The sequence below is a fragment of the Centropristis striata genome, chromosome 18 (assembly GCF_030273125.1).
Source record: "Centropristis striata isolate RG_2023a ecotype Rhode Island chromosome 18, C.striata_1.0, whole genome shotgun sequence".
NCBI lineage: Eukaryota > Metazoa > Chordata > Actinopteri > Perciformes > Serranidae > Centropristis > Centropristis striata.
Genome location: NC_081534.1, coordinates 8,595,283 through 8,622,995, shown reverse-complemented (window position 1 = coordinate 8,622,995; position 27,713 = coordinate 8,595,283). Strand labels below are relative to the sequence as shown.

The 27,713-nt window shown below is 37.8% G+C and overlaps 2 protein-coding genes across 7 annotated transcripts; one reads left to right on the top strand and one right to left on the bottom strand.

Moving 5' to 3' along the window:
- Positions 1–238: 238 nt before the first annotated feature.
- On the bottom strand, positions 239–11,119 carry pla2g7 (phospholipase A2, group VII (platelet-activating factor acetylhydrolase, plasma)). 4 transcript variants are annotated; one of them, XM_059356508.1, is made up of 12 exons: positions 10,740–11,119; positions 10,577–10,668; positions 9,872–9,999; positions 9,275–9,425; positions 7,573–7,666; positions 7,396–7,464; positions 5,328–5,496; positions 4,499–4,612; positions 3,224–3,315; positions 2,214–2,384; positions 1,980–2,128; positions 239–1,897 (listed from the first exon to the last, which is right to left on the bottom strand). In XM_059356508.1, exons 2-12 carry the CDS (start codon positions 10,638–10,640, stop codon positions 1,797–1,799), a joined length of 1,302 nt encoding a protein of 433 aa, XP_059212491.1. In that variant the 5' UTR covers positions 10,641–10,668; positions 10,740–11,119; the 3' UTR covers positions 239–1,796. The 4 variants fall into 4 exon arrangements, with proteins under 4 accessions (XP_059212491.1, XP_059212489.1, XP_059212492.1 ...); XM_059356506.1 differs by having other exon boundaries at positions 10,577–11,119; XM_059356509.1 differs by lacking the exon at positions 10,577–10,668 and having other exon boundaries at positions 10,740–11,117.
- Positions 10,022–26,911, top strand: ints9 (integrator complex subunit 9). Of its 3 annotated transcripts, none has more exons than XM_059356504.1 (17): positions 10,022–10,045; positions 12,468–12,595; positions 12,692–12,752; positions 12,880–12,942; positions 13,254–13,393; positions 14,294–14,380; positions 14,696–14,816; positions 14,921–15,055; positions 17,079–17,190; positions 17,279–17,459; positions 18,048–18,108; positions 20,626–20,797; positions 20,908–21,032; positions 23,659–23,826; positions 24,098–24,196; positions 25,973–26,110; positions 26,526–26,911. In XM_059356504.1, the coding sequence occupies exons 1-17, from the start codon at positions 10,037–10,039 to the stop codon at positions 26,700–26,702; spliced, it is 1,977 nt and encodes a 658-aa protein (XP_059212487.1). In that variant the 5' UTR covers positions 10,022–10,036; the 3' UTR covers positions 26,703–26,911. The 3 variants fall into 3 exon arrangements, with proteins under 3 accessions (XP_059212487.1, XP_059212488.1, XP_059212486.1); XM_059356505.1 differs by lacking the exon at positions 10,022–10,045 and adding an exon at positions 11,244–11,266; XM_059356503.1 differs by lacking the exon at positions 10,022–10,045 and adding an exon at positions 11,825–12,057.
- Positions 26,912–27,713: the final 802 nt, after the last annotated feature.

Genomic DNA, 27,713 nt, shown 5'->3' with positions numbered 1-27,713 from the left:
ATGGTGAGTTTACAATAACCTACATGTCTCCATCTAAAGGTAATATTTTAACATGCATTATGAATCTAAAAGCAAACAATTACTATTTAAAATTATGTGTGTGGTAAGCTCAATAAGCTGGACCTTCTGCAGGTTTGGTCTGACAGCAGCCAGTTTTTAAGAACCAAAATATCCCGCCAAATAATACACTAATATTAAAAAGAAAAACACTAATCCTTAAAAAGAAAAAATAAATTGCTGGTAGTTGTTTGGGATGAAAATGATATGCTTTGTGAAAATGCCTTTTAAATATAGCAGCAAAAGTTTTCAGCCCTCACACTGACCTAATGACATCTAACAGTTCTTTATTGCTTTCTACAAGCACATTCATCCAAAACTTGGGTTTCAGAGAGATTAGAGCCTGGTCACAGTGTTACAGGCTCTAAACTTGAATTAACTGTTAGTTTTATGCCTCATTCAACCAGCCAAGTTACAGTTTACATCCACACACATCTGTACTGACAGCAGATGTTGCTAATGCTTCACACAGAATCATCTGCCACATATTTAATATCTAACCACATGTAAAATATGGTCACGATCTCTCATTCTGTTGCTTAGTTTTTCCTCAATGGCCGGAAATGTGTTTTTGCAGATTATGTCACAGTGAAATAAATTGTTTAACGTTATACTTGGCACATGAATTAAGTTGTGCTCAAAAAAATGTATTTTGTGAGGTGGCCTTGACCTTTGACCTCCAAAATCTAATTCTAGTTAATCAATGAGTACAAGTAGACATTTGTGCCAAATTTGAAGAAATTCACTTAAGTTATTCGTGAAATATCACTTTCATAAGAATGGGACAGAGTTCAGGGACCGTGACCTTTGACCACCAAAACCTCATCAGTTCATCCTTGAGTCCAAGTTGAGGTTTGCGCCAAATTTGTAGAAATTCCCTGCAGGTGTTCCTGAGACAGTGTTCAGGCAACAGGCGGATGGATGTATACAACCCAAAGACATGAAAGTTAGCACATATGGAAGATAACACCACTTAAAAAGTTGGCAAACGACATATTTGTATATACAAACCAGATTTATTGGATTTGTGTTATGGCAGATACTTTAGACGGTAAGTGTATAAAAGTAGAAGGCCGTTACATTGAGCCAGTATGAACACAACTGTAAGTTAAGGCACATGGTTTCTTTATGCAACCTTTTAGTGTTTGTGAGCTTTTGATGATACGGATTGATCTGCACTCTGTATAATCAGGGTGGATACATTAAGTTTGATACCCTGGCTATGTTAATCATTTTTCTAAGATCATAGAAGTCCTTATTCCAACTTTTTTTTCTTCAATTTCCATCCCCAGCCCATTGGTTGAATACTATTCTCATATCTTATTCCATAATCACACTGCAATCATAGCGTAGCCTGTCTCTGTTGGAAGGTCATACATCCAAAGAGACATACAGTACTTGTGTGAAATAATATTATCTCAGTTTATATACACTCATTGATAAAATTGCTGGTAAAAGTGAAGATTTCACTAACAGTGAAAAGAGTTGAGCAACATTCAGGCCTCATGAACAAACACTGGTACGATGAGTGGGTGTTTTATCCTTCAAGAAAAACAAATCCTTCCTGCTGATGAGGTAGAGATTGTCTTCTGTCTATAAACTACTCCAAAATGTTATCCTCAGTGCATTTGAAATGCCAAGTAGGCTTGGCTTGGCATTTTGGGAATTTCCCAGACTCCCATGCACGAGGTGAAGTCATTCTGCTGACGGCCAGGAAGTCCCAGGTACATTCTGCAGCTTCAGATGGCAGACTGCAGCACAGTAACATTAGTTCCTTGAATGAGGTTTTCGTCTTGCCCATCGATCAGAGGGTCCCACTGATTAAAGTTCTTCTGTAGACCTGCAAAGTCCACAAATTAAACATGTGCATCTCTGCTTTAACAAATGACTGGCAGGGATTGTGAGTGCTTTCTTGCTCTTACCAAGATGGCGTTGCAGAAAGGCTAGTGTTGCTTTGTTGGAGAGGTCTATGGCGATCTCTGGGTCGATCTCTCCCTTCAGCTTCATCAGCTTGCCGATCCAGTTGCCCGTCAGGAAGGTGAAGTCTGGGAAACTCTGGTGGACTGTTCCTCTGATAAAGAAACATCACGACAATGTCAAGAAACATCACATTTTTAAAGAATCCACAAGTTCCAACATCAGTTCTTGCGTTATACCTGATCGTGATCATTTTCCTCTGAATGACGGCTGAGTCCAGCTTCTTCATGCGACTGATGTTTCCCGCCCACTGAAACTTCTCTGAGTTGATGAAGAAGATGGGTTGTTTCACCCGGGGGAAGATCTCGTCATCTAAAGGGAACATCCAGGCATCCAGAGCTACGCCACACCTGAGTGAAGAGAGTTGAGTTTCATGGGAAGGTTATTGCAAATACTGTAAATGTGTCATGTAAAGTAGAATTAATGCCTCATAGTTGTATGCCTCCCCAAACCAGCCGAGTAACTGTTTACATCCATCAAAGTAGACAATGCTTCACATATTGATATTTCTGCAAAGATGCTACAAAGTCTAAAAATTTGTTGCTAAATTTGGATATACCTCAAAAAATTGTATCAGTTCATCCTTGAGTCTAAGGGACAAATTTTAAAGAATCTCCCTCCAGGCAATTCCTTAGATACAATGTTGACGGGAATGGACCACACCTGAGGTCACAGTGACCTTTTAGCTACCAAAATGTAATAAATTCATCCTTGAGTCCAAGTGGACATTTCTGCCAAATTTTAGAAAAATACTTCAAGGTGTTCCTGATCATTATCAAGAATGGGACAGAAGTGAGGTCATGTTGACCACCAAAATCTGATCAGTGCATCCTTGAGTCCAAGTGGATGTTCCTGCCAAATTTGAAAAAAAAAAATCCTTGTGGATGTTTCTGTGAATGGGACTGAAATTAGATCACAGAGGCCTTGACATTTAACAATGAAAATCTAATTATCATCATGGAGTTCAAATTAAATGCATGTCAAACTAAAAGAAATTCCCTTGAAGCGGTTCTGAGATATCGTGTGCGTGAAAATGGCATTGACATAAGGACAACCCCAAAAACATAATGCCTGTGGCCATAGCTGTGCTGGCATAGAGGCATAATAACATAATTCCTATGTTGTATTATATCCCTGCTTCTCTTAAACAAGGACATATGGTAATGAAGGAAACCTGGAAGTCACATACTTGAATTTGACCTCTTTGCACAGAGCTTCAACAACAGTTGCTCCTCCAAAGGAATGCCCCACTGCTGCTATCCTGCACAGATCCATGGAGTTCTGGTAGACAGGAGACAAGAGCAAATAAATTATGAGTCATTAGAACCATAAAATGTTTACTGTCTTGGTTATATTCTATATTTTCTTTCCCATCACACAGCTGATCAGTCTATCCACAAGGGCCCTAAAGTGGACATGCTACGGAAGTCCAGAGTCTACTTAGAGTGCAGACTTTGTTTAGAAGATTACTTATAATTCAAAGCAATATAGGGATGACCATGTACAAGAAATGTTTATTATTATTATTATTATTATTATTATTAATAATAATAATAATAATAATAATAATAATAGTCAGTCCACACCTGTAGGCTATTTTTATATATTATATTGTTTTTTGTTTTGGACGCTGCTAAGAGTGTTTCATTCCATCCAGCACACGAAAATATTTGTTCATTAAAGTTATTAAAAAGGAAAAAAAGAAAAGTTCAGACGGCTTGGGACCAACTGAAGACCCCAATTTACCTCCATTTTTCCTTTATCCCAAATGTTACTTGAATAAAACAAAACTACAACTACTCAAAAGGTTATCACTATCAAAGTATTACTAATAATACTATAATAGTTACAGTGAAAAGACTTTAACCATTTTATAAGAATATGTCATATCAACACACCGCTCTCCGTTTGTGATAATGTCCAAAGTAGTTACCATGTTGGAAGTTTTCTCAGAGGTCGCCTTTCGAGGAAAAACTGAATGCTTGGATACCTAAAAAGTTACTTTATTGCATTTAAAAACAGTAATTTAAAATATTTTCAACCTTACTTTTTTAGCTGTAGTAGTTGAATATTGATATTTTTTAGAGTTTTACAAAAGGTTAGTGGTGTGTTGTGCACCTTAAATAATTAGATATGATTACACTGATTCTTTAGACGTTGTTACATTTTTTCCATTTCTGTGTGTCTTTTTAGTGAATTTCCTGTAGAGCAAAGAACTACACATTAAAATAAGAGAACTTCAACATAGTAAATCGTATCTACTTTAATAAAGAACAACAGAAAAACAATCCTATTTTCCCATTGTTTCCTGTTGATCGGCTTGTATTACCATGGCTAGTTTTTGTTCCTGTCTTATCCTGTCTTGTCATTAAATATTGTGTGCTGCTGCCTTGTTGGATGGTTTTCATTTCAAAATAAACTCAACAATCTCTTAAAACTAGATCAAAGTTCACGAGTAGGTCACCTCCAACGTCGTCCAGTCGAACTGTGTTTGCAAAACATTTTCCACTGGTATCCCTGAGTTGATTTCGAAGAGTTTATCCAGAGCCAGGATGCATTCATCTGCTCTCTGTTTCACCTGGGAGCGACACAAACCATTCACACAAGTTAGGAGAAAAGGAAAAGTGCACTAAATATTGCCACAATGTCACATCAATAAAAGCACAGTCAATATAATAAAGTGCAGTATTTAAAAACAATAAAGGCAGCATGAATGAAACGGGAAAATAAGAGTTTAAATGTGAAACATATCAGATCAGATCAGAGAGTGAAGAAACCAGGATGTGGTTTGAGTTGAACATAAGTCATCATGCATATTGGTTACTGAGTGTAAAGTTCATGTTGCGCAATCCAGCTGAACACACGTTGTATAAAAGAGGAATTAAGACTCCACCTATACCTTTGCATACAGTAACCGTTGACACATAAACAGTCATGGAAAAAATGATTACACACCCTTGTTTTCTCAAATTTCTTGTTTATTTTAATGCCTGGTATAATTTGCTTGGACACATATAATGATAACAACAAAAATATCTCATAAGAGTTTAATTTAAGAGCTGATATCTAGTCATTTTCCATGGTTTTCTTCATAATTATTTTGGTTATAGTGAAGAAAACCATGTTAAATGTCTAGATATCAGCTCTTAAATTAAACTCTTATGAGCAATTTTTCTTGTTATCGTTATATTTGTCCAAACAAATGCACCTTTAGTTGTACCAGGCATTAAAATCAACAAGAAATTGAAGAATACAATGGTCTAATGATGTATGCTGCCGTTTCCACTGATTACCTGTTTATTTCTGAGGGGGAATTCACTCTCTCCGTGCTGCAGACTTCTGTAGTACATCCACTCTTTCACCAAGTTGTCTTGGGCAGGGGCAGATGTTTTAGTCACATTCTTGTTCTTCTCTGACTCAGTCTTCTCACGAAAATAAAACGTAGCTGAGGCTGACTCGTCTCTGCGTGGAAAAGAAACAGTCTTAGTCTTTTAGTCTTGTTTATGTCTGCTTCCAGCTTCTCAAATGTGAGAGCTTGCCATTTTCCTTTGTCAGATTTGACTGTTATTCTAATTTGTTAATGTTTTTGACTGTTTAAAAAAAGCTAACTGAAAACATCACTTATATAACTTATGAAAATTTATATTAACTGCAGCCCTTGAGATGAATATAACTTTCTTGGTGTTACCAGGAAACATTGGGTTTTAACAGCACATCCTGTCTAAAGTGAATCAGAGGGTGCACATCAATAATCTGATAAAAGAATCATGTGATGTTGTTTTTTCTCACACTAACTCGCCAAACATGTCTTCTTTCTCTGGTAGAAAACAAAACATCAAAAATATAGCTACACTTTCTGATTTGTATCTGTAGATTTTATTCCTCAAAATTAGTTTTTTCTAGCTACTTTGAGGCAGAAATCTCATTTCACTTACATACACTAGATTTTACAGTTTCATTCCTGTCTGTAATCTGTATTCTGAAGGTGTTTACAGAGGGCTTTTCTCATATAATAATAACAATAATAATAATACATTGGTTTTATATAGCGCTTTTCTGAACACTCAAAGAGGCTTTACATAACAGAAGAAGTAAATTTAAATTAAAAAAAAAAAAAAATCCTTCCTATTTATATAACATTTTATTTAGGGATGCACCAAGCCAACTATGTATTATTATCAATTAAGGTAATCTGCATATTTAAACATAACATTTCTGAAACCTTGTAATACAAAAATGAATTCCCTTAATGTAAGTTATCAACAGGGGAAGTTTCAACCTGTAGTATCTCCTTTTATAATTCTTTATAATTGTTCCGGTTTGTTTTTGGTGGCAGACCAAACAAAAAACACCAGTGGCTGGCTGGCCTCTGGCCATCAATGCAGCACGCTCTCTGTCTGTCTCATGTCACAGCTATGAACTAGGTCACAGCACTGTCACATGCCTTTTCTGTGGCTTTAGCCTGTAACCGGCAGCTAAAATCAGTGGAATACCACTTTAACCCACATGAGTGACAGACTATCTGTCGCCATTATGTTCATCTCCATACGGTCCCCTTGTCTCTATACTGAAAAGAAATGTGATGAGCTGGTTCGTACTATTGTCTGCACACCCTTTCCACTCCTACTCCACAGATAAACAGACAGCCGCATGCAGAAGAGACGGCCCTGTTTTTGTTTGCTTGGCTAACAATCAACTAGAATTTCCTCCAACTGACACGTGTCCTGAGATTCAAATGGTCAGTGTACATTTTACAGTTATGTAGTACAATATACAATATAGTTCAAATACCTAAAGAGTCTATACATGACAGTTTACATTAGGTCTGTTTGAATAACTGCTGTCCCCCAACTCTGATTTGCGTGCTGTGTTTACTTCCTGATTTAATTAAATAAATCACCATAAATATCACTAATTTATTTTAAAAGAAAATGACAAATTCCTGTGATCCATATTTACATTATTATTATTATTATTAGTAGTATTGTTATTATTATTACAGTTTTTTTCTTCTTCATTTTTGGGGTTTGATTCCTATTGCACTTGTCTTTTTTTTCCCATTTATTTATTTATTTATTTATTTATGTATTTATTTAAAATGCTGCTTGGTCAATACTACAAATGTTGCACATTTAATTCTCTATAATAATAATAATAATAATAATAATAATAATAGGAGAACATGTATATTTGTACATGTTACATAGCTTTTTGTATTATATAAATCATCTCCACAGACATGAAAGAAATATAATTTTAAACAAATATTATCATATATGCATCTTCCAAGTTGAAGTTGAACTTGTATGTGTTGAAATAAATAAAAAGTAAAAAAATACAAATAAAAAAAATAAACATTACCTGTGTTCCACAGACGCCACAATGAAGCCCTGAGAGGCCAGTTCTGCACATATAGCTGAATACAAAGTCCTAGAATACACCAAGGAGATGTCAATTACACCGTTAATACCATCTGATATGTAAGAAGTAGAATTTGTGAGTGAATAATGGAGGAGTGTTAAAACTGACTGTCTATACCTAAAAGCTCCGAGGCCATGGGAGAAGATAACCACAGGACATTTTTCATTGGATTTAAATGGAGCATTCAAGTAGGCTGGAATCTTAAAGGACCCTGGAAGAGACAAGTAATGAAACAGAAGCTTTATAAACCACAATTTTACAGGTTTTACAAGTCCCAAAGCATGCTGTCGTGTTGTAGATGTCCAACTAGTTCTCATACTGTGGGAACATTAATTTTCACTTGCGAAATTGAAACTTATCAGAGTTGGGTTATTTATAATTGTGGTGGACACCATTTCTGCTTTCATTGTTACTGTTGCTTTATGATGCAGTTGAAAGTGCAGGTTGATGTGCAACAATCACACAACTTTGACAAAAAGCACAGAAAAAGTATTTGGTGCAAGCATGGTTCTAAGCTGGTTCAAACACTGTAAAAAAAAAGGTTTAATTCAAATGTCCAAAACACATGGAAAAATTGTACATACTTGTACATAGTTGCTGAAAATGTCCCCAGTGGGCTAATGGTGGCACATAAACATTTTGGTTTGATTAGAGATGCTGACTGCTGCTACTACTATAGCAGTATTTACCCAAAATAAACAGATTTAGCTTTGATTTCATTGCAGTAAATGGATATAAATTTGACGAAAAAAACGATAACATGATGCGGATATGTAAAAAGTTTGGAGTCATGCTTTGTCAGGTCCGTCTGTCTGTAGGATGAAAAGCAAACCACTTTTAAAATGCTTGTTTTATGAATGGAGCTTGGATCAATTTGAGCTATGCAGTGCAGGAGAATCTCAAAGCTGAAAGGCTTTTACAATATAGCACCAGTCACACATTTTGCATCTACTCACACCTTTGCTTTGACTTTGTATGTAATCACACCAAGTGATAATATTTGCCTCGCGCTCAGCTTGAACACACACCATTTCAGTACTTTCACTTTCAACGCACTCTGTCATCAAAACTTAAAGCACCACTGAGCTAGCATGATTCAGGAAAGACAACTTTAAACCGCGTGCATTAAGAAAACCACACATTTGAAATGTGCTGGGCTGTGCAAACTTGACATAGTGGCCAAACATGTAATTACAACTTCTGAGCCCCAGAATATTTTTATTTTTTTCCATAAACTTATATTGTGAAAGTGGATATTTCTTTGGGGGTGATACAAACACTTAAATAGCACTTATTTAAATCATTAGTTTACAAGTTTTTTTAAATTTGCTAATAGCAGAATCCCAGGTTATTTTTGGGGGGTGGGGTCAAAGGAAACACTCAGTGTGCTGCCCTATGGGCCACACACATGGTGAACTTTTTGCTTCAAGGATCTCACTGCCCAATCTGTAGCTGTAACCTGGTTTTTCCATCGAATTGTTGGAGTTAGGATAGCCCATTGGTCAAGAGAGAAGACCTAAAGGAATTTGGTTTCTGGTACAGATCGGGTGAGGACACTGCACCACTAAGCAACTTTCATTGGAATAAATGGGGCCCTGCTTCCAGCACTTATCTAGTTCTCTTTGTACATCCATGGTATGTCCGTCCTTTAACTTTCTCAAGAACCATTCACATTTGGCAGTCTTATTTCTGGTTACCCAAGGACGTGCAGGGTCAGGGAGCTGTGAAGGTTTTTGGATAAGAAGTTCTCAAGAAAGCAACAATACCAGAGGCCAAGCATTCGACCCGTTGTTATTATTATTATTTGAAGTATAATTACCAAAGAGGTGGTTGAAAATCCTTTCACTGAGACTCCTGTTGATTTTCATGAAGTCTGCCAGACCATTAAAATACTCCTTGCATGGTACCCAGTCTGGTTTTTCGCCATTTTCAGTCTCTTGACAAGGATAGTAGAGCCGGAAGAATGTGCCCTGTTAAATAGACAGCAATGAGCAAGTGATTAACTGTATGTCAAAAATGTCTTGTTCCCAAAGCATGTGTGATTATATTTTCGATTTTTTTTTCCACAGACAATTGCTGTGTTTCAATTCAAGTACTTCTGTACTTACACTTGCTATGTTGAGTGCATAAAGTGCACTATTATCTAAAATCCAGTACATTATGACTACCAAAATCCTTTCACTGTTCAAAAGTTGGAAGCTTCTCACCCTAAGTGTTCATCATCTTTGCTATATTGCACAAGGGGCAGGTATACTAGCCTCTTTTAAACTTGTGAAACAAGCTGCATCGGTTTGACTGAAACAGCTAACACCGTAACATGCAATAAATACAGTGCCACTTTACTTGTATTTACTTCTTTGATAGGAGCCATTTACACACAAAAAGTCAACATATCCTCTGTGCCTCTCTGCTTTACCTTTACAGTATGGTCCATCATGAAGTCAGTGCATCCCACAGCATTAGGGCCCTTGGCTGGAGGGATCCCAAGATGATTGCTGCAGGTGTTTCCCATGGCGAAGAAACCGAGTGTGTACCTCCTCTGGTCTGTCAAATAAAGAGACACTTGTTGTGCTTTTCTACTATGTCTGAGGTGAGAAAGGCATATGACCTGTAAGGGGTGACAGTCATGATGAGACATGACTTGACAAAAAAAATAACAGTCACTGTGACTATTTCTGCATAGCCAACTGCTGATTCTGATTTCTGGCAGTGAATTTTAAAAGTCAGCGGATTATGAGTACAGCTCCAATTTGTAACCTATTATTGAACAGTATCATAATGCTAAATGTTCATTCTCTTCTTTTTTTAATGATTAGGTTGAATGTTTTACCTTCATGTTTTACGGTAATGTATGAGACATTAAGTAGTTTATTGTTGACATTACTCTTGTGTATGCCCCTATCGTCAAGATAACTAGCAAGAGCAACGCTACACTTTCGTTTTAACAAACGGAGACAGAAAAAAAAGACCAAGTTATATTAATCATTTGAATGTGTAACTAAATTCAACAATCGTAACTGGGTGCGTGTCAAAGTTCACATCTTGTGTTCCCAGCTATCTACAGCTGTAGAAATAAGTGTATTAACACTAAAAAATAAAAAAGTCTCATTTCAACCCGTACCTGTCCTTACCCACTTGTATATCCTCTTGACTAATACCTGTACAAGTCCTCCATGAGATAACATCGACCTCAGTAGTTTCAAAAGCGACAACCTTGGTATATTTTCGTTAGCCGTTAGCCACAAAAATAGTAATATAACTATTCGACAATAAACGAGACCTACCGGAGATACAGAAGTAGCTGGGTGCCAACGTTACTACATCAGTTTCGCAACATTACCACGTAACTAAATAGAGTTTATCTAGATAAATGAACCGGTATGAGTCACTCGGGAGTGGTTTGACAGTTCGTTGGTTGTTGGTGTTAGCCTGCCGCTACTAGCACAGGCGGAGCTAAACCAGAGCCCTGAATAAACAGTGTTACTTCGCCGTAACGTAGCAGTCGCCCCGCCTCTGGCTGCTAAAATATTCTCCTATATAAACTTTAAAAAACCCGGATACAACTAATGTGTTAAGAGCTGACCACCAAGTTCATATATCATCATAAATACAGTATAGGCATATTTCTGTAGGTGTTTCAAAGTCCCTCCACAGATTGGGTGAACTGATCTACATAAGGCTCTGGTTATGCTGCGTTCGATTGCATTCGGAACTCGGATAGATCCAACCTCCGAGTCGGAAAAGTGCAATAGGACGGCTCTTGAACTCGGGATTCCCACTCGGGAATTCGGGTAGGATCCAAGCAGCCCGAGTAGGTCGGAAATAGGTGGAAAACAGTCACTTTATCTTCAACATTTATGTCTGTTATGTGTCGTTTGATTTAGCATTTTTCTATTAAAAGTGTAGGATTACTTTGTAGTGGTATTTGCACTCCCACTCTGTCAATTAAAGAGTTTGTGTGAGTGTAGTAGGGACGAAAAAGCACAGTAAAAGTGGACAAAATATTATAGTTTTTCCCATATTTAAACTACATTAGTCTATAAGGTGTAATACTGCACTTATTTTTATTATATCCAGGAAATTGATACGATTTAATTATAGCGTTTCTCTTAGTATTAGCAAACCAAAATTCCACCCTATATTTGGACCCAGAGAGGACACAACCATTTAACTGTATGTTGTACCAGGTAGCTGATGTACTTCCCCAGAATAATTTTTAAATGCTCGAAAGACATCCAAACAAACATCAGTTTGCTGTGGCCGACTGCTATCGAACGCAGCATTAAAGCCAGCCAATGTGATTGACAGCCCTGCGGCTAGTGGGCACGTGCATTTGTTGACAATAATTATCGATACTGGTTGATATTTTTATTATGTTGCGAGGCTCAATACTTTTTTCATGGTAGTTTCGAACAAACGCGTACGCGCTGTGTTTGTTCAATATTTGACTAACCTGTGTAAGCTTTTTATCAAAAAACACCCCGCCCCTGTAGAGGGCAGTAGAGGGCAACAGCCATAGAAACAAATAAGACACTGTAGAAGGATGCAGTGCTAGCGAAGCCGGCTACATTTAGCTAATTTATCCTAGTAAACATGAAATTGGTAAGTTACCAGTTTTCTGTTTGCATGATAAAAGTGGCCAAGTCAACCCTAACTGACGGTAGTAATGCGTATCTAATTCGTTCATTCAGCTACGTTTATAGCTACTCTGTTAGCTTAGCAGCTAGCATCCCTGTTGGTGTGTTAACCATACAGTGTATGCTAGGCTATGTAAACGATTTAGTTCGTGCTGTCCCCAGTGAGAGTGAGATACTGACACAGTCCATCTGTTGTGAAAGGAGCATTTTTTTCTTACAATGATAAACCGTTACTGTTGTCTGTCTTCATGTATGTAGTAAACAGGATGTTTATCTTGCTTCTATTATCTCTGTCATGTAACTTTATTGTGTTATTGTTTACACAGTGATGTTGTTTCCACGTGTGTCTGTTATTGCTTTCCTCCCTTTCCTCAGTATTGTCTGTCTGGTCATCCCACATTGCCTTGCAATGTCCTCAAATTCAAATCCACCACTATCATGCTGGACTGTGGGCTGGACACCACATCTGTCCTTAACTTCCTGCCCCTTCCTCTCGTGCACAGGTGAGTCAGTGGCATCAACAGTAATGCCTGCATTCATTCATTCATTTATGGGTGGTAGACTACTAAATAATTCTTTATTTTTATTTATTTTTTCAGCGCAAGGCTCTCCAAGCTACCTGGTTGGGTCTCTAAGGATGGAACAATAAACTTAGAGAAGGTATGAGAAGCTTTATCTGTTTTTTTCTGCATTTAAAACTGTATAAAACTCCAACTTGTGTTTGATTTTTGTTTTGGTAGATAACCTAAAGTTTTTGAAAACAAACTATTTCTTTCCATCTTTCCAGGAGCTGAAGGAATGTGCTGGGAGAGTGTTTGTGGACTCACAACCAGAGTTCTGTCTCCCTGAGGTAGACTCAATACACACACACACACACACACACACACACACACACACACACACACACAGTGAAATGCTTAAAATGGAATTGTTAATATAATGCAGAAGACTAAAAGAATAGTCTGTGTATTTTAGTTGTGATCAGAATCAGGTACCCGCTCAGACTTTTTTCTATTTACTCTTCATGACTGTGCTATTGCCACAGTTAACATTACCTCCACAATCTACTGAATCAAGTGCAGGTTACAATAAGTGCCCTATGTATGTAATAATACATTTTTAGTCTAAATAAACCATATTTCCCATTGATATTGTCCACAGAGAGAACTGCTGGATCTATCTACGATTGATGTCATCCTGATCTCAAACTACCACTGTATGATGGCCCTGCCCTATATCACTGAAAACACAGGCTTTACTGGAACAGTTTATGCCACCGAACCCACCCTGCAGATTGGAAGGTAAGGAGATACAATGAATTTAACTTTATCATATTGTTTTATATGTTAATGCAAAGGAAAATATACATGTTTATGGGTTTAACCCTCTACACCCAAAAGCATTTAAGGACATGTATAGAAACAGTAAAATCGTCAAAAGTAGCGAGAAATTTTAAATATGTCTTTGTGAAATCTAACACTGATATAATGCCATAAATCATTCTCCTTCATTCTTTGATCATTTATGTTCCAACAATTGGAAGAAGTGTTACCAATATTGGGGAAAAAAATATATGATGACACAATATACATGTTGGGCTATTTACATTTATTCAGCTTCTCTTGTCCTTTCCTCTCTGCTTTGTTTAAACAGTTTAGTTGTTGCACTAACTTTTTGTCATGTGCCTGTTGGTTTTTGTTGAGTCATTTGTGGTTTCCCAGTTACGTTGATGAGCACAGAATTTAACATTTTATACAGGATCTGATGAGTGCAAATGGTTTCTTTTTTGGGAACATTTTAAATGAGAACTATAGAATCAAGTGTTTGGGTAAAATATCTCTATCTTATATATGTATTTGGTAATTTTCCTGACCGAAGCATTGGTCACACATGGTTTGGTTAGGACTGTTGGAAATGTGAAAATCTGACAATATTTTCTGCTTTTACAGTTTCTGGCTAAGATAAATACTGTAGTTTTGGTGATTTAAAAAAAAAAAGAGAAAAAAAAGATTTTGGCCATTTAAAAAAAAAAAGAAGAAAGCATGCCCTTCAAAGCCGCCAGTCGGTTGTGGATTCTTAGGTTTGAATTTAATTTTGTGTTTGAAGAATAATGTGTTATGTCATAGCTTAAGTTGCGAAGTGAACCAAAAGACATTAGCTGATGTTTAAGAAATGCTGATTCTTGTGCTTATTTTCCACAGACTGCTGATGGAGGAACTGGTGAACTTCATGGAGAGAGTTCCCAAAGCCCAGTCTGCCACCTGCTGGAAAAATAAGGAAATGCAAAGGTAGGAAAACTGTTGTGAAAAACATACAGAAAGAATATTATCTGTGGGAAGTTGTGGAAAAAAATACTATTTAGAAATGTACAATTTCACATTTGAAAATACTTTTTTATTTAAAAATAAAATGTTGACATAAAAAACACAATACTCATCCTAGCTTCTACCTAATATTTGCCTGTTTATTAGTCTCTGTTCATCTGGTCTTGCTTTGGTTTTAATTTGCACCTTTTATCGTGCATTTTCAATTACTTTCAGTGACATTTCAACAGAAGCATTTAACATAATGAAATATGATTTTTCTATAATTTCATACATAAGAATGCTCCCTGGGCCGCTGAAGGATGCAGTAGATGTGTGGACGTGGAAACGAAGCTACAGCATGCAGGAAGTCAACTCTGCCCTCAGCAAAGTGCAGCTTGTGGGTTATTCACAGAAAGTGGTAAAGATGAATTATTATGCTCCTCATCTAAATTAACCATCTGTCCTCATTCTGTTTTGCTGTATTTTTCTGTTCTTATCGTATCATCTTCTTTCTGTCTCCAGGAGTTGTTTGGAGCTGTACAGGTCTCCCCGTTGAGCTCTGGTTACTCATTGGGTAGCTCTAACTGGATCATCCAGTCTCATCATGAGAAAGTTTCCTATGTGTCGGGTTCATCTCTCCTCACCACACATCCACAGGTAGGTGTGACGGGGACTAAGGGACTCCTGCAATACCAGAGAGCTGCAGTTTCAGACTCTCCTTTTTTCACAACTGCACCACCTAGTTAGGAGGATAACTACTGCAAGAATATGATAAACGGCTGCATTTCTCCAGAAAATATGGAGGACAGACAACTGTGAGTTATGTTGAATTGAGGCTTGATGAATTGACGCTAAAAATTATGATGGTGTCCTGAATTGCAAAGCAAAATTATTGTTAAATATCCGAAATGTGAGTAGACTATTTTGTTTAAGAATAAGATCCATTTTCCTTGCCTTTTAAGACGAAAGGGACCTATGTCACGATTGCCAAACTTCACCCGATGTGTTTTCTTTATGATGATTATTACTGCAAGTAGCTAGCCTGGGTATACCCATTGCACGCTCAAATTTAATTTCGAACCTCCAGGCGGTCTGGCAACCAAGGCAGTTTCTTAGCCCTGTTTTAGGGATCCAATCACAGAGCGGGGAGGGACGGCAAGACGATAACGCGTACTGCTCGGCACTTGGAAGCTTCTAGTTTTCTTACGGATACAACATGGCTGCTGCAGACACGAAACTCTCTTTAGCTCTAGATGGTGTTTTAAATAGTTTAGAGCGAAAGTTGAAAGGCGAAAGGTCTCTCGGTGGCTCCGCTGTCCCCCGGCTCGTAGCGAGATTACCGGTAGCGGCGGTGATTAGCGGCGCTACGAGCCGCCGGTCTCGCCGGTGATCTCGCTACGAGCCGGGGGACAGCAGAGCCGCCAAGAGACCCGCAGCAGCTTGTTTATTGCTCATAAAATCAGTGGATGTGTGTGGCTGAATGACATGAGGGGGAATAAAGCGTGAAAATAAATCTTGCAGAAAGCGAGAACTAGAGAAGCAAAGCAGCAAGCAACAATCTCTCACAGACACACACACAACAAACATCCATTTCTGTTGCTCTACTACGTCATCTGGTATAACTGATCTGATTGGCTAAGAGCTACCTACAGATGCTTCTGATAGACATTCTAAGCGCCCAATAAACGGCTCAGGAGGATCATAAACCACACCTCCTCTACGGAGAAATGAATGGCTGGTTGCCAGACCAAATCTCATTTGAGATTTGTCTGGTGTTAGCCAGGCTAGCAAGTAGCAGCAATCAAGATGAATTAGTAGTGGTAGTATCTGCGTGGTATAAACTGTTAAAATTATAAGAAGTTAGACAAAGTAGTATTTGGGTGGAATAAACCTTTAAAATGATGGGCCTGGAAATCCTGTTGTCCAATTCATTAGGTGCGCCGTCCTGAAAAATGAGGCCTGAAACTGCAGCTAATGGAATGCGTTGCAGGAATCTACTATTGGTAACAGACTTAAGAGGCCTAATGCAATCTCAGAACCTATCGGCTATTTGTCTATCAGTGATTTAGCCTCTGGGGATAATGGCCCATTTTTCAGGTGTCGGGGTACCTAAGTCAAGATCTCCTCTTCTGTGCGTTGGTCATTATTTACAGTCTGATACTTTTTCTAGTTGTTTTAGGTCCAGATTACATTTCAATTTATCTCTATACACAGATATTTGCATATGAAGGCAGATATTTTTTAAAAAAAGCTAATAAAGAGTTAAAACTTCATCTGATGATAGGTAATGGGTTCCAAGATTGCATTTTGGCCCAAGCGTTGCAGCTCATTTGCTCATTTCCAGACAGACTGTTTTCCTGCATTCAACCAAAGCCTGCTCAAACGTGATTGGTCAATACTACTCAGACTACAACCAAAATCAAAAATCTTGTCCTGTTACATACAGATTCTGAGGGCCTGAGGAAATCATCAAATATGTAATATAAGATAACAAGATAATCAAACCCTCCTATTGGACTTCAGTTGTTTTTGTCGATTTTTTAAAATTCCCTCTGTGCTTACAGCCACTATTTTGAGCAAATCTTTACGGGAAAATGGGTCTACAGTGTTACCGTGATAATCTCACTGTAACACTGGAGTCTCTTCATAATGTAACTTATCTCTTCTTCTCTTCTCCCAGCCGATGGACCAAAGCTCCCTTAAGAACAGTGACGTTCTGATTCTGACAGGCCTCACCCAGATGCCCACTGCCAACCCAGACGGCATGCTGGGAGAATTCTGCAGCAACCTTGGTAGGGTCAAATGTACAAGACAATGTTAAATTATTTCCAGGAGTTCTGAGTATTTTAATTCATCCTTATTATTCATCCTTGCCTGTAGCCATGACGATTCGAGCAGGAGGCAATGTGCTGGTGCCGTGCTACTCATCAGGAGTGATCTATGACCTGCTGGAGTGTTTGTACCAGTTCATCGAGAGCGCCAACCTGGGGACCACACCCTTCTACTTCATCTCCCCTGTCGCCAACAGCTCGCTAGAGTTCTCTCAGATCTTTGCTGAGTGGTGAGGAGCTGTTCGTCACTATTTCAGAAATTCTGTTATTGTGCAGTATCTTACAGGAAACCAGCAATGAAAGAAAATAGAATTATACAAATATGATGGAGACCAACGTATAGTGACAGGTGTACTGTTTGTCAAAGCTTGCTTCTTGTTTTCTAACAAAATACATGGGGGAAAAAAGAGAAAAAATGAAGCTCTAAACAAAATGCAGTGCCAAATGACTGGTTCATTATTCATTCAAAACAGTGCAGATGCAACAGCCAGTATTAGGGTTGATTAGTGTCTGTTGTTGGCTGCAGCAGCACAGTGTCTACTGATTATAATTATCTGACAAAATGGTGCATTGCAGTAGACAAAGCTGTTGTCATTTTGGTGGATCAGCCATGCTTTCACTTGATTTTACTGTAATCTTAAAGGCATGTCAAGACAGAAACAAATTGTAAACCATGCTTATTCACAGCAGTGCTGATTGGCTAAGGCTGCTGAAGGTTGTGTTCACCTGATACTGTTCTCAGCCACCTTGTGATTGTCTCCAGGATCATTCTGGGATATTTTTATCATATTTATTTACTCTTATTATTTTCTCTCTAGGCTTTGCCACAACAAGCAAACAAAGGTGTATCTTCCAGAGCCTCCATTCCCTCATGCAGAGGTGAGTTCTACTGCTGTTTCTCCTATCAGTCAAAAATAATGCCACACAATTGTGAATAGTTGGAAATCCTAATTTTCTGCGAGCAAATGTGCCCTGGAATGACCCTGCCAGCCACTCGAGAAGACTTCTCAAATCCTATGCAGTTATCTGACAGCAGTACAACATGACAGTATTCACTATAAACACTACACACAAAGAGGCATCATAAATCTCCCTACATCAGTATTTTTCTGAATGTATAAGTTCAGTGACTCCTTGGAGTGTCTATTAGTCCAACCAAACACTGAACAAGACATTTTTAATCAACCAAATGTTCCAATAAACTGTCATTAAGTGAAAATACAATGTGAGAGGGTTGAAGCTATGGGACGAAACCGGACGGAAATACGGACAATGACAAACAAGTTCATGGCTGTATACCATAGACATAATAAATATAACAATCTTTATTATGTCTATGCTGGATACGCATTGCTTTCTTCTCTTCTGATCATACAGTCTATGCTCATGATGACAGCTCGCCCTGTTAATGACCTGTCAATCAAAGGTAGCCACGCCCCAAATCATACGATTCTTTATCTCCTATTTTCTTATAAATGGGGACATTATTTGAACTATTAACATCAAATGAGGTCATTATTTACACTATAAAAATCTAATTGTGTTGAAGATTTCTACTAGTTTGAGAAGATAGTGTTGTCCTAAAAAAATTCTGAGGTAAACTGAGAAAACTTCTCACTTGATTTATATCAAGTGAGAAGTTTTCTCAATTTGTATTGAAATGAATGGACAGAAATGCTTTTTCAGCCGACGTCAGCGTCCCCGCTGGGATTTTAGGTAGAATGCAGCTTAAGGCACTTCCTGGTTTGGCTGCAAAAGGGAGTCCATCCCCATGGACCCCCATGTTAAAAACAACAACAACTTTACAGTTAAGTAAGTAGAAATGAACAGTTTATAGCCTGGTACAAAAACTCTCTTTGTTGCTAACTTCCCAGGGAGTGAACTTTTATACATCTAATCTGTTTTATTTAAATGTATTCATTAAGTTATGCATAATTGAGAGCAGGTCACTTTGAGTGACAGGTGGCTGTCATCACAGATGGCATATTTCAGAAACCAGGCTTCATTTAAAATGCCTCAGCTCCACCAACTTTGCCCATTTTTGGATTAGCTGAGAGTTAAGAGGACTTATGGGTGGCCTATCTCCCAGCTAATCCTAAAATCACCATCATCCATTACGCAGACTATGTCCCTATGTTACACAATCCATGGTCAATACTACTCAGGATACAAACAGATATCATGCTCCTGATACCAAAATCTGTCCCGTTGCTGACAGATTCATCATTTATATGCATATTAATTTATGGAGATTGTTCTAGTTCAGGTTCCAGTGTTTTTATGGATGTCTTTAGCGAATGATAATATAGACATTAGGGATGGGCGTTTGGAAGAAACCTACCAACTTGAGCATCAATAATGTTATGGATCAATTAATCGATTAATCGCTGCATGCACACAAGTAAAATAAATGATATATATTCACAGTGCTATGCAAAAGCCTGTTTTAATAACGGACGCTTTTGTTTTGAAAGGACGAAAAGAGACTTGATCCTGTCGATCGTAAAATTAACTCAGGTGAGATTTTACTGTAAAGGAGATAAAAAAGGAGTTCAATGTTTTATGATTTAGCCCCCGAAGAGGCATGAGTTAGTTTTCACAGTAATCTTGCATATATAAGTGTGTTTTGTGTTTGTGTTTATTCATGCCAGCAAGGTTTGATACAGTAAGCTAGTTTTGCTCAAATTAATACTATTGTATTTCGGTGTGTTTTATAATTGTTTTTTTTTTCAAAACTTTATTTATTGAGTTTTTTCCCAAAAAGTAATACACATGAACATAACAACGGACACAAAAAATAAATTTTTTTATTAATCAATAATTATTATTAATAATAATAATAATAATAATAATAAATTAAATCATATTAATATATAAATAAAATAAAAACAATACATTATAAAATGGGGAGGAAATAAATAAATAATAATAAAACAATAATACACAATCATAATAATAAAGAAAGTATACATAATTAAAATTAATTAATTAAATAAATAACAACAATGGTCAAAGCAATTACACGCTTAGCTTGCGACAAACAGAAATTGATTAGTTTGCGTTTCTTCGAATTTACTGGAAAATCTTCAGGGTGTATGTGTAATAAACACATTTTCGTGTTTTATAATTGTTATTGCAAATTTTCAGTTTGCAAACTGTAGCTCTATCCAACTTAACTCTCAGCTCATTGGCTTATTGACGTACAGCCGCAGAACTGAAAGCCCGGTCGTGTTTCAGTTTAGTGAGTACTGATACGTAGTCAGAGATAAAAGTAAAATAAAAAAATACACAGATTGATTAAAAATTCCATGTGATCGACCAAATTCAACCATCATTGATTACTTATTCCCATTCCTAATAGACACCTTTCTAATAATGCATGTGTTGTTCTTTCAGCTGATCCAAACCAACAAGTTGAAGCACTACCCCAGCATCCACGGAGACTTCAGCAGTGAGTTCCGTCAGCCCTGTGTGGTGTTCACCGGGCACCCCTCTCTGCGCTTCGGGGACGTGGTTCACTTCATGGAGCTGTGGGGCAAATCCAGCCTCAACACCATCATCTTTACTGGTAAACCAGCAGCTTTATTACAAGCAATCCCATATCACAGAGTCGGCATGAATCAAAAAGAATGTCAGTCAGTAAATATTAAGTAAAATCTTTTTCTTTCACACCTCCAGAGCCAGACTTCTCTTACCTGGATGCTTTGGCTCCTTACCAGCCCCTGGCCATGAAGTGTGTTTACTGTCCCATCGACACACGCCTCAACTTCCACCAAGTGTCAAAGCTGCTGAAGGAAGTCCAGGTACAGTAAGCACTTGTTTGTCATGTTACCAACTAGGGCTGGGCGATATGCCTCTAAAAGAATATCACGATATTGCAGGCTATTTTTGCGATAACGATATTCTAGATGATATTAGGAAATACTTAAAAAGATATCGAAAAGATGACTGTATAAATAAATACAAATCTAAAATGTAATTTGAAGTGCAAATCTCAACAGTTGCCAAATACAAAAAAATACTCTTGACTCTTAATAATAATATAATTTTATATTTATAATAAAAATAACCATTTAGGGGTTCTGGGGGCATATTTTAATAACATTTTGTAAATGAGAACAAAGGTTCTTGTATGTTTTATTTAAGCTATCTTATTTTTACAGTCTTCTTGTAAATTCTGTGGTGGATTCTCTTAACACACTGTGCTCTTATTTTGAAAGCTTGACTGACTGGTGACACACTCAACCTTATGCCACTACATCAAGAAGTAGGAACATTGACAATATCATAATATGCATTTTTTTTAACCATAAAAAAAATATACCGATATTATCGTTAACGATACAATATGGCACAACCATATTACCAACCAATTCATAAATATGACAAATGTGCTGTTAGCACTTTCTCCTCTATCCAGGAAATAAGCAGAAGCACCTACATGAGCAGGGAGTTTAGATAGGGAGTCTTGTTTTTAAAGATGAGTTTCAGAATTGGCAAATGGAGTGAGATAATGACTCGAAAAATATCCTGATTGTGTAGCTCAGAAATGGCTGCCTCATGGGTTTTTTCTTTACACGCAACAGTGGGTAAGAGGAGAACTGTGCAACAAGCAAATAATCACTGAGTAGAGGTCCTGTGGGTGAAACAGGGGAATGGAAACAATTTTACAAGCTAACAGGCAGGCACAAACAAGATAACATAACAATATCAGATCAGCATGCAGGGCAGAGCAGGAGGGAAAACAACAGTCCTGCAGAGGCAACATGATGGTTTAATGCCTGCCATTTAGTTTACTATTCTTGTCTCATGTCATCTTGTCAAAACTCCTCATTTAGTCAACCAAATGGCCTCAGTAGATACAGTGGACTGGTGGGACATAAAATGAATAAATGGTTGCTATGAATAGACACAATTCAGTTTGTCAGATAATTAGTAATCCTCACTTTGACTTTGAAAATGAACCAAGGCCAATACCAGCCTTTAGTAATGATCAAATTAAGCTGCAGAAACCACATAACCTGTACTGACAATTAATTAAATAATGAAATCTCCCCTCCACCTCTTCACAATTTTGCCCCCTTTTTTTAAAAGGAGTAGAGGTGGAGGACAGTAGAATTCAGGGGGCGATAGCAGGTCAGCAGTAAATGCCACATAAAGGAGTGAACATAGTTGGAAAGCTGGAACCTGAAGATTAATTGGAGATGCAGCTCAGCACTGTGCGTCAAGTTGTTCCAGGAATCTGAAATATAAATCAATAAATGAAATTATTTAAATTGTCAAAGTGTATCCAGGCTTAGAAAATCACAATAGGAGTTTATGAAGTCCAATTTGCAGCAATTTTTTCAGTTGATATCATTTGTTGGAAAGATTTGGTGCTTATTTTTGACCACTCAAGAAGTGATAAAAAATATGTCTAAAATACCACATTAAGACAACGGAGATCTTGAGGTACACCATAGAAAAATCCATGCTGTGATTTGGTTTAAAAAGATTTTGGTGATTTCTTTAAGAATTGCAACTTCCTGCGATTGGATGATGAGCATTTTTGTTCTGTAAACTGCTGAGAATGCCCCTTATTGTCCGTATACCTAGGATAACCTCGCGGCCTCTAGTTTGTGGTCGTAAAGGTTCATGAGGCTGTCGTTATCCTAGAGCAGCGGTTCCCAAATTTTTTAAGCCTTGCACCCCCTTCAATGTCTCAGCCGGGTTGATGCAGCCCCAATCCCCCACACCTTCAAAAAAAAAAATGCAATAAGCTTTTTTATAGCCATATTAAAGGCGGCATGTTTAATCATGCTCAAATGACCTGAACACACATATAGTAAAATAATCACCATCACAACAATGAGCTCTCGCAGTTGAATTAATCTGAAACACAGTTTCAATATAATGCAACAAAGTTATGCACAAGCTTCCACTTTTAAGAGCAAAGAAGATGATGACAGGCTCAGGATCAGAGGCACAAAGCACATAAGTTGGGGAAAATGTTATAATATTTTGAGCCGCGTAGAACAAAAATTACAGCAAGTTAAATGAGGGTGGAGCTAAACAACCCGTCATCATAACACAGGCTGGAAAAATGAAAGAAGATAACTTCTACGCTTCATTTTAAGATGAAGTGCATTTTGAATAGCCTGCATTTATTAATTAATATTAGTTTTTAATTTTACATTTTACAAAGGAAATTTTTAATAACGCGTCATTATTGTGTGTGGGGGAAAAAAATGTAATTGTGTAATTATCAGACCGCCATTACATTTTTCATCTCGCGCACCCCCTAGGGCAGCCCGTGCACCCCCACACTTTGGGAATCCCTGTCCTAGAGGTCACAACAGGTCATTTTATACAATGAGGTCAAGTTTGAATAAATGCTGTAACTACAATGAATAGCCACTTTGGGGACTAACAGTATCATCCTCCCTGCAGCCCCTCCATGTGGTGTGTCCAGAGCAGTACACCCAGCCTCCACTGAGCCAGTCCCACCGCTCTGACCTGATGCTGGAGCTGCAGCCCCCTCCCATGCCCTACAGACGCTGCTCTGTGCTCAACCTGCCCTTCAGACGCCGCTATGAGCGCGTCTACATCCTGCCTGAGGTGAGTCTCATCACAGCGGCTTGAACTCATGTGGCTATGAATATATTCTTCTTCAACTTGTCGGCTTAAAAGGGACCTAACAGACTCGGTTGACAACGTTGAATAAAAGAGCAATCCTTTTGGAAGCAGATGGTGAGGGCATATTTGAAATTCTCTCATGTGTTGGTAGGAGACGATGACATATGGTGATTGCAAACCTTTCAGAATTAAAGATTGATCTATATTATGGAAGCAGGTGGCCAATTTTCACGTCTGATTCTTGTCTTCATAGCTGGCCAACTCCCTGGTGCCCTCTGAGATTAAACCTGGTGTTTCCCTGGCAACCGTGTCTGCAGTGCTGCACTCCAAGGACAATAAGCACACACTACAGGTGAGTCTTCTGAGTTTGTGTAGGTATAATTGTGATTTCAATAAAGTTGGGCCGCTGTCTATGACTTCAATAAAAAAAAACACTGTGATCACTCTCTAACTGTAGAAATATAATGTACTTAATGTTCAAACTGATAAACTTTACTGTTTACTACTATGTTTTAGAGCAGGGTGATATGGACCAAAAGTCATATCCTGATATATTTAGGCTGAATATCGATATACAATATATATATCCCAATATTTTTATTGCAAATGTTCAGTCACAGCCAAGTACTAAAGTAGTTTTATTGAAACCATTTATTTAAGTTAACATAAATACTGTATAACAGGAGTACCTTTAAAAAAAAAAAAAAAAAAAAAAAATCTAAGTGCACATTTAAATAAAAATAATTAAATAAAAATAGCCTATGATAAAATAGGTCAATCTTTTTCTGAAATAAATATATTTATATGAGAAAATAATAACTAACATTACAAAAGAACTATGACAATGGCAGCATTTGTATATAAAGAGAGAAAAAATTGAACTATATCGATATGTACGATGTGATCTAACTCCATATCACATTTAAAATATATCGATATATTTTTATATGGATATATTGCCCAGCCCTATGTTACATCACCTTTTCTTTCTCAGTAAGTGTTATGGGACTGACGACACTAATGGTTGAAGTTCTGAAACTGTTTGATGTATGACTTCATTTGCTCAACAGTCTGTGGTCTCTGTTGTCATATTTTGTGCTTCATAATGAGCCACACATCTTAAATGGGAGACAGATCTGAACTGCAGGCAGGACAGTCTAGTCCTCACTCTACATAAATTGTGCTTTCACAGATGTGACAGCTACCCATGGTGCCATGGGCACCAACACCCCACACACACCATCACTGATGCTGGCTTTGGGCCCAGAGAAGTTGTCTTAACTTGCATTAGTAGATGCAGTGACAAACTGTGTTAAGTGACGGGGTAACGCTTTAAAAAAAACGCTATTAAGGTCCTTGTAATAACCATTAATTAACAAGTAATAAGGCCCTTGTAAGTCCTTACAAGATGCTTATTAACATATTGTGTGTTTATAAGCTTATATAAGTGTTAATAATGGCATTACAAACACCCATGACCCACCCATTATGTCTTTGCCATGCCTTTATTAATCTTATTTTGTTTGCTTATTGATATTAAAATATACTTTATTGCTCATCTATTATAAGTTAACTATGCTTTTTGCAACTACCGGATCTAAAGCGACTATGCCTTATTACTTGTTAATCAATGGTTATTAAGGAGCTTATTATAAAGCGTTACCAGTGACGGTTTTGTGTGTGTTCCTAATCCCATGTAGTAATGTCCTTTTATTTAATCATGTTAGTTTTTTACGCAGTGAGTCACAAGGACAAGGTCACAGCCATCCAATGGCCCCCTGGCTCCTTAGGGATTTAAAGATTCAGACAATCTGGAGAAATCTCTGCATCTGAGTTCCTTGCTGTTGTGATTTGAAAAATGTTGGATTATTTGTTCATACAGTTTTGTGTGTGTGTTGAAACTTCAACTGAAGCGTGTGAACTGCTGAGCCTTTTGAAGAAGCTCCTTTCCCACCCAAGTTGGGACAGGTTATTAACCAATTAACAGGTGTTTTTTGAGTGTTTCATAACTTCCCCAGTCTTTTGTTCCTCCTGTCCCAACTTTTTTGAAATGTATTAACAAAGTATGTATTTACAAAAATCCATGAAGTTAAAAAAAAAAGTTTTTCTCTTCTCTTTTTGTTGCCAGTCGGTGCCCAAACCCCCTCCAGTGCCCCCCAGCAAGAAGAGGAAACGAGTGATGGAGGAGCCACCAGTGGTGCTGGCTCCTAAACCCCTGCTGAGTGGAGCTGTGCCCCTGGAAGCTTTCCTGGTCACATTGCAGAAGGTGTGAAATCTGCAAACATCTTTGGGAACCTCAGTGTTAGATTTATAGCAGCCAGCAGTTAATATTTTTTATACTTTGTCCTCTTGCTCCCTCATTCGTTGTGTTTAGCACTCCCAAAGGAGACGACTGCAGCCTTGAATCTCCTCCCATCTGATATTACAATCTCCTCATGCATAACCGTGTTGGGATTAGTAGTTTTTTTACAGCAGAGGGCAGGGATTTTAGCTGATTTAAAACAACCATAAAAACCGCTATAATGACATTTTAGATTGGATTCAAAAGCATGTGCATGCCCCAACAATAACTATAAATCTAACTTTAAATTATCAAACTCTAGGGACAATTTATCCTTCCTTTTTTACAGAAAATATCACATACTTATTTTGCATAAATTTGCATATCTTCTTCCCTGCAGCACGGTATCACAGAGGTCAAAGTGGAGGAGACAGCGGACGGACACATTCTGCACCTGCAGGCAGAGGACACACTGATTCAGCTGGAAGAGGACGGGACACACATTGTTTGTGACAACAATGAACCACTGCGTACAACGCTGAGAGACCTGGTGCTCCGCTTCCTTCAGAAACTCTGACCTGGATCCTCTTCAGGCATCACTATTGTTTGTTCTTTAACAGTATTTCTGCCGTACTGGACTCGGGATAGTAAAAGAGATGATGATGATGGAGGCGGAGGACATGGACTGTCCCCACCTCAGTAACTGGTCTTTACAGTAAAACTACTGTAACTGTTGCAGTTATATTTTGTAAAATAGTATTTTGTATTAAAGGTTTTTTTAAAACATGTTGGAGATCACTGAGTTTTTCTATCACTGGCACTCTACTCAGTCGACATCAGTCATGAGCCTGTTCTTTCCAAAGGAGGTGGTAAGAAAAGATGTGTAATGTCATTTCACGTCATCCAACTTCATAAAGTCAACTCAGGTTTCCAGCTGAGATAATTAGCCACAAGCTCTGAATGTAACAAAGGCCAGGTGCTTTTAATAAGGAACTGAATGTTCCCAGCTGTAGCTGAATAAAATGTTCCACAGTTACCTTTACAGAGGGACCTCTATTGAAAAGGGACATAAGAGGCCTTTTTTTCAGGAACATTTTAACATGTCGCAGTGCCAAAAGCACATGATAATTAAATATTAACACGAATAATGACTGAATTCCATTTAGCTGTTTCAGTTTAAGGGCCTGGTATTGTGCATACTAACTCACTCCCTAACTCACAAAAAAGCTGATTTGAAAATGAAGTCCCATTTACATATGACTGCACACTCAGAATAACATAAAACACCCCAGTGGTGTATGTACCTTTTGATATTCAAATCTTTCATAATGTTTAAAAGTCTGTGTTGAATACAAACCAACAGTTTGGAAGACTGGGGTAGAGACGCATGCCCAAGAGTAAAGCCCATCAGAAACACACTAAGAGCTGAATCTAAACATGCTGTGTTTCACAAACTGTGGTAAAAATCCCAATTCAGACGTTTTTTCCGCGCGTGCTGCATACATGTCCAAAGAATAAAAAAAACACAATAATATCCGCATATCTCACGTCTTAATTTGGAAAATGCTACATTTGGAATTAGGCCTTT